The sequence below is a fragment of the Chrysochloris asiatica genome, unplaced genomic scaffold, assembly GCF_000296735.1.
Source record: "Chrysochloris asiatica unplaced genomic scaffold, ChrAsi1.0 scaffold00242, whole genome shotgun sequence".
In the NCBI taxonomy this organism is placed as follows: Eukaryota; Metazoa; Chordata; class Mammalia; order Afrosoricida; family Chrysochloridae; genus Chrysochloris; species Chrysochloris asiatica.
The window spans coordinates 1,704,262-1,716,675 of record NW_006408760.1 but is presented as its reverse complement, the minus strand read 5'-3'; the positions used below and the strand labels follow the sequence as shown (position 1 = coordinate 1,716,675).

Below are 12,414 nucleotides of genomic sequence, written 5' to 3'. Positions count from 1 at the left end.
AGAATGGAAAAGGAATGGGCCTACTTTCAGTTAAAATCTGGGCCTTAGGGGCCAGAGCAATTGTGACCAGCTGTGCAGTGTGCTTGGCCAAGACATCAAGTTGGGGCTGAAACTCCAGCCCTGCCACACTGTCAGGAGAAAAGGATGCTACTTCTTTTTTAAAACAACAAAAACCAAAGCCACAAGCCAGGCTTGTTTTTGGTCCAAAGTAGTAGTCTTTTTAAAATTCAATGACACAGATGTGCTATTTGGGTCTTAGCCAAGGTGATATTGGAGAAATTAATTTTAAAATGATGTGGGTAATAATATCTACTGTACAGGACTATTAAGATGATTATAGATAAACTATATAAAACAGCAAAGTGTGGTCTGTGGGCCCCTGAGGTCAAAATTTTTATAATATGGAGATGTTATTTACCTTTTCACTGTTAATATTTATAGTTAATATGGAATGGTGTAAACAAATATGGGTAAAACTTTGGTGCCGTAACACAGATCAAGACAGCGGCATCAAACCAGTGGTAATAACTTTAGTCCTCCCCACTATCCACTCAAGGTTAAAAAAAAAAAAGACAGAAAGTGCCCATTTCACTTAAGAATGAAGAAGTAAAAATTACGACTTTTATCTACTTTTGCCTCCAGAATCTCCTTTTTAAAGCACTTCTGCAACACACCAGAATACAGTGGTGTCTCGCAGAAAGACACGTGTGGGGCTCACTTGTGAGCTGATAAGCCATTTTTTCCATGAACACTTCTTACTTCAAAGAGTAATCAACAAACTATGGTTATATTTAAGTATTTGGGAGATATTTTGTCAAAAACAGAGCCTATTACTTCAAGGAACATAACTGACAGTGTTTGTGTCCAATGATACAATTCAGTTTTTCAAGTGAAAGAATTTTTGAGAACTTGCATCTACCAACAGGAGCTTGACACCTTCCCAACACTGATGAAACAGAAGGCAATGATGACAAATGTTACCCTTTGAGATTGAAAATGAAATGGGACACTTGAAAGGTTTGAAATAACTCAGCGAACCTATTTTCCAGATGATCAAAGTTTATTACAAAATCATGTGAGTAGAAGACCCATTCCAAGTATAAGACAGGCCAGCGGTTTTCACATAACAGAGGATAAAAAGCTCACTGATATGGTTTCAGATTCCATTATTACAAAGAATATTTACAATCATCTGGAAGGACTACGAAAATACTCCTTCTTGTTCTATTTACGTATCTGTGTGTGGCTGGATTCCTCCCCTCCCCCATATACTTCAACCATAAATACATAAGGCAACTGACTGAATGCAGAAGCATATCTGAGATTCCAGTTTTATTCGATGAAGTCAGGCAAAAAGAAATTTGCAAAAAAATTAAAACAAGAGAATTTGTTTCACTATTTAACAACAAAAAAAGTTATTTTTCATAAAAATGTTATCTATGTTGATGTGATCCAGAGCTGTTGAAGTGATAATGATTAGTAGCAATGATACAATTCATGGCATTATCCAGATAGTTCTCAGGGGCCTAAATCCGTTTTCTAGCTCAGCCTTTCTGCCTACACTTTGGGAACTGCCAGGGAAGAGCCCTGGTTACAGACCAGAAAGCTGTCAAGGACTGCCTGAAGCTAGATATAATTTCCAGCACTAAACCTGCTTTCACTGCTCCCATGAATTCTTTTCAGTTCCAGGAGTTTGTGTCTGTCTGTATAGCATTTCCCCCAGACACATGCTGTATTTAACCAGCTGCCCTGCAATAGGTTTCAAATTCCATTCTGAAATGGCACCCCATTCTAAGAGCCTCCCTGTTACCAAGATAGGCTGAAGATAGCAACTGCGGCTAAAGTGCCTCCCAGAACTAGGGAAAATGATTAGTCCTCACTCTAGAAAAATTCCTAATCATCTCAGTCATCTCACTGGTTCTTCTATTCACTCGTCCAACCCACAAACATTCTATGAGCTCCTAATTGGTGCCAACCTTTGTGTTAGGAGCAGAGGAAATGTCCCACCTAAAGAACCCATCCATACATAAACGAGGCTAGTGCATACATGAGTTATCAATGCTCGCCAGCTCCGAGGATGCCTCATAGTTTTAGAGAATCAAGCAGGGAATAAACAAATTAAACACAAACAACTAGGACACTGGGCTTCTCTACTTAACAAAAGCTTATGATGTGCTTTCTTCTACATCTTACCTAGATTGTGATTTCCTGTTTTAGCTCATTTTTCCTACCTTGTTGTTAACACGCCATAGAGTCGGTCCTAACTCATAGCAATCCTATATACGGTTTCCGAGGAGTGGCTGGAGAGTTTCAACTGTTGACCTTGTTAGCAGTCCAATGCTTATCCTATAAGTCCACACCAGGACTTTCCTTCCTTGGTCCTTCTTCAATTTCCAGTCTTCTCCCACTACTAGCATCAGGGCCGGGCCCCCTGGCTGAATATTTCTAATGATTAGTTTGTAATGAATTCATTATCATGGTACTCTCTGCCCCTGACATTCATGACTTGGTCCCAGATGACCTCTCCATTCTTCACTTCCACTCTAAACCTGAGTTAGAATCCAGTCATGCTGTTCCTCTGATACAATTTAACCATCTAAACTTCACCACCTCGGTTCTTCTTGGCAAATTCCTATTTACTGTGACTAAGACCCTAGTCACAGGTCAGAGAGGATTTTGCTGGGTCTGGCTAAGTAGAACTGATTTTTAGCACAGTGTCTATTACATTGTGCCATGGATGTATTCAGTCTGTCCTCTAACCCTTTGGGAACAGGGAGTGGATCTTGGGTCATTGAAGTGTTCTGAGGACCTAGGCTTGGCTTGGGCTAGGCACATAACAGACATTTAATGATTAAATGAGCGGTTAAAGCCCATTTGGCTTATGTCTCAGCAGCTCTAAACAAAGAAAAGAATTTAAAACAGTCAGACCAGCTCCTTTACCAAATGGTACACTAAAAGCAAAGTCACTGATGAGAAGGCATTAGTGTTAAGAACTGCAAACCATTCAAATGCTGGCAGTCAGAGCTGTAGTTAATTCTCAGGGAGATGACACAAGCCCACCTCAGTGGCCTAACCCTGACTCAGGAGGTAAATGCAGGTCCTTCCAAAGCCAGGGCAGCGAGTCTCTCTGACCCCTGAGGTCCTCAACCCCTCAAGGCTAGCTCATCCACTGAACCTGATTCTTGGATGCAATCAGTCATAGAAGGTCTAGCTGCTGCTTATTTACTTAGATCCTTAGGCAAAATTCCCACCTACTACTCTATGGGTGCAAGAGTATAGGCTTTGAAGACAGATCATTACGAATTCAAACCTCAGTTCTGCTGTTTTCAGTTTGATTTTAGAATACTCAATTTCTTTGGGCCTCAGTTTTCCTCATTTATGAAATGGGAATAAAACCATACTTCACAGAGTTGTGAGGACAGAAGGAAATAAATTATGTAAAGTACCTGGCCTGGGTCTGGCACACAGTAGGTGCTCAATACCCGTTAGTTTCTTTCCTCTTCTGCCCTGGAAGAAACGACAGGGAAACTTACTAAGTAAGACTTGCCCAATCCAAAGTTATTACTTGAAGCACAGGAGAGAGAACTAAACAGGTGACCTTTCAAGGCTATTTTTCAGCCCCCAAGCATGTTTCCTGAGACAACTTTCTAAATACGAACCTTCACGGTTTGCCATCTCTCTGGACCCTTCTTTCTGTCTTAGTTTCCTTGTATCACTTTTCAAAGTAGATAAATAGATGAATTCATTTCAGAATGAAGAGGGAAATCACTATGGGAGCTGGGAGTTAAAGAGGTCGGGTATGGAATAAAGGGGAGATGGTTTGTAGGTCTGTAGCATGTTTAGTTAGTTACAGGCTGCATGAGGTCGGAGCTATTCAGCTGGGAGCTGTGTGGAGTTTGATGAATGAGGGTGGAAACATGGGTATGGAACTGCTAAGATCTGTATCCAGAAGGACCATATTTACCACTTCTTTTCCCCAACACATGAGCTATTCATACCTTTACCCATGCTGTTCCCTCTGCCTCTTCCTTCTCTTCTTTGTAGGCTCCATTTAGGTGTTATATCCTTTCAAAGCCACAGGCTGAAGAGCAGTCCCTTATACCTTATTTTTCACATATAATGTACATAGAGTATATATAAAACTAACATGCAAGGGTTCTCAGTTTTTTGTTTTTATTTTTTTGAGGGAGATCACACAGTATGTACATCATCTGCATAAAAATAAGGCAATAGTGTTTAATAGCCACAATGATGGACTTGAAGTGTCAGCAATGGTGAATATAGCAACAGTTGTCACCATGAGTTGGAACTGACTTAAATTGCAGCTACAGTTCTAGAATAGTGCGGGTCACATGTATTCTAGTTGTTGACAAGTCTGTCTGCTACACAACACTGTGCACATGTCAAGGGTAAAGTTTGTGTCCCATAATTCTCTCGATTCCAGTCATTTGGCAGAAGGTGCAGAATACAGTAGGCATGAGTGGGCATTCTGAAGGCTAGTAGTTGGAGGGTATCATTCACAGAGTAACAACTGTGGAACTGGGCAAAGTTTTATTTAAAAAACAAAAACAAAGGTAGTTTCTATTCCTTTTTATGGAAAAGCTCCCCTTGGGAAGACCCATTCTTCGAAGAATTATCATAAGCCTGCCTCTGCAAAAATACCCACAGCTGTTTCCAAACCCAGGTACACATCAGAATCACCTGGGGAAATTCAACAATAGATTTCTGGATTCTAGGCCTACAAGGAGCTCTGGTAGCATAGTGGTTACGACTCAGGCTGCTGACCTCAAGGTCAGCAGTTCGAAACCACTAGCCATTCCACAGGAGACCGATAAGGCTTTCTGCTCCCGTAAAGATTTACAGCCTCGGAAACTCTGTACAGGGTCAGTATGAATCGGAACTGACTCCACGACACACTACGACCACCACCAGGCCTACAGTCCCTGGTAGCACCTTGGGTTACACGTTGAGCTACAAACTGCAAGATCAGCAAGTTAAATCTACCAACCACTCTGCGAAAGAAAAATGAGGTTTTCTGCTCCCGTAAAGATTCACACCCTCGGAAACCCTATACAGGGTTGCTAAGAGTCACAGCCAACTTGACAGCAAACAACAGGAGCAGCAGTGGGCCTGGAGCCACTGTTTTGTAAGCCAGGGACAGGGTCGATCAAACCCCAGAAGTTTTAATGGTTAGGCTGGAGGAGGACACAGAGTCACAGTTGCCTCTCCCTCAAGAATCACTCTTTACATGCTATTAGGGAACGTTCTGAAGCACATCATGCTTATTTTCTTACTTAAAAGCTTTCACCCAATGTCTTAATACCTACAGGATCAAATTCAAACGTTTTAGTGTGTTTTTCAAGAATCCTGTTAACATATCCAGCCTCAACTCTACCCACTTTCCAAATGAATCGGCCACTTCCTCTGTTTTGGGCCTTTGAATAGGTCATTGTCTTTGTTTAGACCCCTTTTCCCCACCTTGTCATCTAAAGGAACTCCTCATCCTTGAAAACTAAGCCCTGAGAAGCTTTAGGTTATCACGTGTTTGTGCATCCTAACACCAAACATTTATCATAATTGTAGCTACTGCTTGTGCTAAGTGCTTTGCATGCATTACTTGTCTAACCCTAACATTACTGCTGTGAGCCTGGCATCAGTGTCATTTTCTACGTGAGAAAACATAAGCAGAAATACTTCCTAAGGGCACTTGCTAGGGGGTCTAGAATTTGAACCTTAACTCAGAGGAAGCCAATGCTATATCCTTCTTTAGCACCATCAGAATTGCTAATATTCCTGTTCTTTACACCATGAACTTCTTGTGAGCAGGGACCCGTCTGATTGACGTCTGCATTCTCAGCTAGCTAGAGCCTAGCACAGACCAAGTGCTGGTTAGTGTTTGTAGAATACAGGGCTACCAGGCAAGAGGAAGTCCAGGGAGCACATGTATACAATGTGTGGCCTAAAGGTCAGCCTGGTCAAGCAGTGGGGGCAGTAACCACAAAGTGGTAAAACCTAACATTTCTTTTGTTAGAATTTGGTTTAAGACATTTATTGAGTGCCTGAAGACTACGCACAGTAACCAAACAAATGGGTAAAGCATAGTCCTTGCTCTCAAAAAGTCTAAGTGCAGTAAGTAAAGGTTGTTGTTGTTAAGTGCTATCAAGTAGACTGATAGTGACTCTGTAGAGGGTTTCTAAGGAGTAGCTGGTTTAAACCACCAACCTTGCAGTTAACAGTCCAGTGCTTATGCTAAAGCACCACAATAGGATCCTCATCTAAGTCCATCTGGATATCAGACATTGTAATAAAGCTTATTGCTCTGGGGCATGTTAAGGAAATGAAAAAAATTTTAAATCTTCAAAGATATTTTGGCTTTTCAACATAGTGAGGCTCCCAGCTTGCTAAAAGAGTTGGGTGGTAGAGACCCTTCGATGTCATTGTCTTCCACTTGCAATGAAAAGGGTGCCCCCTAGGCAGGCAGGATTCTAAGGGGGAGGTGCCCTAGGGTAGGGACTCTCATTCATCTTTGTACCCCTAATAAAGATCATGGCACAGAGGTCATTTTAATGCTTGCGGAATGAATTTAAACATAAAAAGATGGTTTTAATAAAGACATTGGCAGGTATTTTGCTCCAATTCCTTAAGGAGGCAGGTTTACTCGGAGCAGTGGGAGAACCAGGTCTCTAGAGGCTCTTCACACTACACTGGTCCAGTCCCAGAGGATGTTATATAGAGAGATCCGAGGTGGGGAAGAATAAGAGCTGGGGGAGGACAGGGTGAGCTCAGCCCACACCAAATGCTGGTTTCCATTCTACCAAGTCTCCTGGGGGGTGGGGGGGGGTGTTACTGAGTGTGCACCTGGACTACAAAGCTACAGGCCCCAGGAGGTACTTAATGACAGGAATCCTAGTGAACAGGTGAGAATACTCAGGCTCTGGACGGCCACCTGACACAGTTCTTGCCACACACCACCCTCTCACTCGTGCCTGAGAAGTCTCTTTGTATGAGATGTCATATGGGAAGCTTCGTATTCTCGTGTAGCTGCCAAAGCAGTAAAGATTGCCCAGGATTATAAACTAGGAGGCAGCTTAGGTGGGAGTTCAACCCATTTGTAATCACTTAACACCATTCTCCACTGCCTTCCTTCAACTACTTTTTTAAGATTTTTGTTTTTCTTGTCAACTAATAAAGCAATAAATGGTTTATTTTTTTGTGAAATAAATGGGGGAGAGATAGGATCCTGGGTTCTTAGTGAACAGATAGATCAATGTGGTTTAGTGCCCTGAAATAATTGGAAATGAGGACTTTTGGAGTCCTACTCAACAGCTCTTAACAGCAACAACAATAATTAGTTCAGGGTTCTGCACTCAAGTGCTTACCAAAAAAAACCAAAAAACACCCTCAAACCAAACCTGTTGCCACTGAGTCCATTCTGACTTATGGCGCCCCTATAGGACAGAACTGCACTGCTCTATGGGGTTTCCAAGGCTGTATATCTTTATGGAAGCAAACTGCCATGTCTTTCTCCCACAGAATGGCTGGTGGGTTTGAACCACTAACCTTTTAGCTAGCAGCCAAGTGCTGAACCACGAGTCACCAAGACTCCTATTAAACGTGTATAGGTTGTACAAATGAGTGAAGGGCACTTGATGGAAGAGGAGTGGCCTAGGGAGCACATGCTATCTAAAAGGGGCAGGTGCTACTCAGACTTCAGGAGGAGGGGTGGTTGTTCTGACTCATAGAGATCCTGTATAGGGTTTCCAAGGAGCAGCTGGTGAGTTTGAACCGCTGACCTCGTGGTCCAAACTGGCAATGTAGTCCAGTGCTTATCCTACAGCGTAGAGGGATGTGGGGAGAATGTGGGTCCAGTACCATCAGATCTTCAGTTTTAAGCGAAGGCACAAATCCAGATCTGTTCGAAGTCTTTTGATTTTAAAAACATTGGCTCAAATTAAACCAAACACTATGTGAATCAGGGTATTAGAACATGCCTATGGACGAGAGTGGTCCTATTTGCCACCTTTGTCTTATGTTTGTATATGACACTGAGTCTCACCTTACTTTCCCACTCTGTGTACCTAAGACTGGGTTACCAGTGGTAGTGGAAGCCAGAAGATCCTCACCAAAAGTTGCCTGAGGGCAGAGGGGTGATTGAACCTAAGCCTTTCTGCGGTGCTTTTCACCAGGGACAAAAAAGCCTGTGTCTGGCATCCAGCCCCCTCCGCAAAAAAGTGGGCTCAATCAGGAAGGAGAAAATTTGTCAGTTTGTTTCACAGATGTCAGTATGTTTCACATCTTTGTGGTCTTAGTTAAGAAAGAAAGAAAGAAAGAAAAAGCCTTGTTAAAAATCCCCAAAGTTCACAAGAGTGTCTCTTTCTCTCCCCCCCCACCCCCTGAGATTTATAGTTCAAGGCATTCTGGGTCAATATTTAGTCTGAGTTCTGTTTTTCCATCTGTAAAATGGATATTTATACCCTTCAGCTCATTCATTAACATTTGTTAATCACCAGGCGTAGGGGTACAATGGTTACTGACAGGGTTCCTGCATTCTCAGAGTTTATGTAGCAAAGCCAAACAATTGCACCAATAATTAATTCATTACAACTGTACAAAATGCTGAGGTGGTGGGAAGATTAGAAGTAAGATATGTATAAAAGTGCCTGAATAAATGAATAAATGGGCAGGTCAAGCAGTGGAGTCGACAGAACATGGTAGGAACCTAGATGTTAGACAAGTTAAAGCTCATAGCTCTTGGAAAAGTTGTGTCCTAAATGAAAGCTGAATGGTGATGTCATCATCCAAGCTTTTTGGCTCCTCTATATAATGAAGACCACAGGCTGGTTAAGTGGAACCAGAAGTGGCAGGGACCCTAAAGTATTTTATGGTCTGAATGGGAAAAAGATCACAGCTCCCTGGTCTCTCCCTTCCCATAGTCCTCCCTTCTGGGGGGAAAGAAGGAGAGCGCAGAGTAGGGAAAGAGAAGGCTAGAGAAACAATCAATCTCAGGTTACAACCCCAGACCTGGTAGGGGTGGGAGTGGTGGTCAGAGTAACCTTTAAAGCCATCTCAGCCCTGGGTAGGAGGTGGGGATGGGCATGAAGATACTGATTCTGATACTAAGAGTGACATATTCCTGAAAAACCTTAATGTGTGCTGAGACACAAAGGAGACTAGCATCAGCACCCATTACACTATGTAGAGAATCTCAACTGATTCATTTTCTCTCTCATTCACCTATTTATTTTCTACTCTATGTCAGCAAAGCCCTGAGCTAGGCGTGGAGGATCAGAGATAGATGACACAGCCTATGCCCTTGTGGAGTTCAGTCCAGAGCGGGAACGGGCACATCAACAGAACGTCTCATCACAGAATCGGGAGTGCTACCAGAGGGAAGCACGGAGGTTCTGTGGGCACGGAAGGGGCACCTGACTGCAACGAGGGAGGTCAGGGAAAGCTTTCTTGGGAACCATACCCCAAACGACAACCCCACTCACATGCACAATTCCAGAGATTCTACTAGAAAGCTGTCAAGAGCCATGCCTTCTGGCTGCACCAGCCTCCCAGAGTCCCCTGCTGCCCGATGCAGTGTCTGCAGAGCCAAACGCATCTTCCGCCACGCCTCATCCTCATCCGGCGCTGCATCCGACCCTCCAAGTCTCCTGCAGGAGCCTGCCTTCCTCGGCAGGCTCAGCCAAAAGACCAACTCAAAACTCTTTTGTCAGAGCAAGCTTTGGGCGAGCCACCCATCCCGGGGTGCTGCAACCCTCCCAGAGCAGCTCTGTCTGGCCCAGGCTTCCCCGGCTCCTCTGGTGAACGCTGGCAGGGTGCCTCCCATTATCGTCTGGGTTCAAAAGGAAAAATGACCTTCCTCCAGGTGGCAAGCTGGAGGCTTTGGGGACTCATCCTACTGCTCATTCTCAGCAGGATTCGCCGAGCCCAAGGACCTGAGGGTCGGGGCGGGCCGGGGAGAGGAGAGAGTTGAGAGGAGGGCTAGATTTTGCTGGGTTTCCACCTCAAATAGTCTTCTAGCCAGTCAGTCTGGCTGTCTGTTCCAACTGCTCTGCAGGGCAGGGAAAGGAGGGCGGCCCCAGGAGACGGGAGCTGGGGACACAGCTGCTGAGGGGGCCGCGGCTGCAGGCAGTGCAGGGGAAGGGGTGGGGTGTAGCGGCTTCCAGTGCCATCCACCCAGAGCTGCCCCTCTCAAGGCCGGGGGGAGGGGAGGAGGGAAGCAGGTGGGCCCAGAGGAAGGAGACCGGCCGAGAGCTGAGCTGTGCCCCCAGGATCAGAGGCAGCCCCCGTGTGGGTGTTTGAGCAAAACGTTTAGCCTCGGCTCCAGCCCGGCGGTGGCGGGCTGGCGGGCGGTGGCAGCTTACAGTCTGGTCTCGGGAGGATGGGCTGTGCCGTAGATTTGGAAAGAGGGGTCCAGCCTCCACTCCCGCCTTGCAGGAGAAAGCCTCAGCCCTAGATCTGGGTGTAGGCGCCAGCCCCAGCCCAGGGAGGATGGTCCATCCCCAACCCCGCCCTGGCCCCGACTCCGCTCTGGGGATGCGAAAGCGCCCAAGTAGCCGGAGTCGCTTCGCTCGCTCCTACCTGCGGGCCGGGGATCAATTTAGGCTCATCTTCTTCCCTGGGGCAGTCGCGGTCGGGCTCCGCCAGCATCTCCGGGGGCCCGGCACCCGCTCCCGCTTCCAGGCTTGGCGGCGGCGGGGGCTCGAGCGCCTGGGGCTTCTGTGGCCCCGGGGCCCGCGCCCGCTCGCGCCGGCCCGCGCCGCCGCTCGGCCTGCTCCGCCTCCGAGTCATGCTGCTGCTAGCGCCGCTTACTCGTTCCACTCCCGCTGCCGCCGCCGCCGCCGCCGCCGTTGCCTCTCCCCTCACAGGACAACAGCCAATATGGCGGCGCCCGGCTCCCCTCCGTCCACTGCCAGCAGGTCAGAGGGCACGCGAAGTCCGCGCCGCCGCACTAGCTCCTGAAGCTGCCTGCGCCATCTTGCAGAAGGTCACCACCCGGAGTTGCCTGGGTAAAGTGCCTGCTGGGGAGATGCCCTCCCCATCCTGGGATCCAAGAAATACGACCTGGGAGAAGAGCGGGTATAAAGTTGTATAACTTTGCTATACGTTAAAAGAAACCAAACGTGTTATCGTTTAGTCGATTCCGATTCATGGCGGAATAGAACCGAGTAGAACTGCCCCATAAAGTTTCCAAGGCTGTAATCTTTGGTGGTGCTGTAGGATAACCCCTAGGTTGGCTATTCAATGGCTCTGAAGGAAGATGGGGCTTTCTCATCTTGTAAAGATTTACAGCGTCGGAAACCCTCTACAGGGTCTCTGAGTCGAAATTTGCTCAATGGCAGTGGGTTTTGGTTTTAATCTTTTGGGGAACAGACTGCCACATCTTTCTCCCATTGAGTGGTTGGTGAGTTCCTCCTGCCTTTTTAAAAATTTTTAAATACAGTTGTCTTGGTCTCGTTAGGATGCCTTCAAAAGAAAGAACAATAATGAAAAAGCAACATTGCATGAATAGCAGATATTTCAAACAGCTGATTTTTCCATCAGTCTTTTAAACAAGCTAATGAATATGATTTTATGGGACGAGTCATAAGTGGGGACGAATCTTGGATTTACTAATGCAATCCAGAGAGCAGCATCCAATCGAAACAGTGGCTTCAGAGGGGATCTGCTATGCTAGTTAATTCAAGGCAGAGAGGTCAGCGCAGAAGGTCAAGGCAACTGCTGATGGGAATTCCAGATGTGTAGATTTTCTTGATAAATCTTGATAGGTATTCTGTACCAGGTATCCGACATATCACTGTTGATAAATCAGTAAGGTTGTTGTAGGATAAGCACTAATGCATCACACCTGTTCTTCAGATAGTCTCTAAATTCAGGTGGGCTATATTCAAGGTCATATTTTGGCTCTCCTGGACTTGTTTGAATTTTCTTCAGCTTCAGCCTGAACTTCCATCTGAGCAATTGATGGTCTGTTCCACAGTCTAGCCCTGGTCTTGCTTTGACTGATAATATGGAGCTTTTTCCATAGTCTCTTTCCACAGATGTAGTCAGTTTGATTTCTGTGTCTTTCATCTGGTGAGGTTGAAGCCAGATTTAGAAGATGACATGAAACGAGGAATATCATTGCTGACATCAGATGGATCTCTGGATCAGAGAATACCAGAAAGATGTTTACTTGTGTTTTATTGACTATGCAAAGTTTTTTTTTTTTAAATATTTTATTGTGAATTATGTGATAGTTTACATGGAAGAACATTAGTTTTACATTCATCCTATCATATATCATTTCATTGCCATGGTTACAATCCCCTCCATACATCATCAACCAACCAAAAGGTATACACTACAAGCCTGCCCCCTGGTCATCAACACACAGCCCCTCTCCCTCTCTGTGTCCAAAGTCCC

At 45.4% G+C, this 12,414-nt stretch overlaps 1 protein-coding gene across 1 annotated transcript in view; it reads right to left on the bottom strand.

Annotated features, from left to right (window-relative positions):
* The window catches only part of FAM193B (family with sequence similarity 193, member B), a 41,897-nt gene extending 31,027 nt beyond the window's left edge, over nt 1–10,870 (bottom strand). Inside the window, exon 1 of the mRNA XM_006873446.1 lies at nt 10,591–10,870. Within this exon, the coding sequence (XP_006873508.1) occupies nt 10,591–10,800 (210 nt within the window). The 5' untranslated portion in view covers nt 10,801–10,870. The remainder of the gene's footprint in view (nt 1–10,590) is intronic.
* Nucleotides 10,871–12,414: the final 1,544 nt, after the last annotated feature.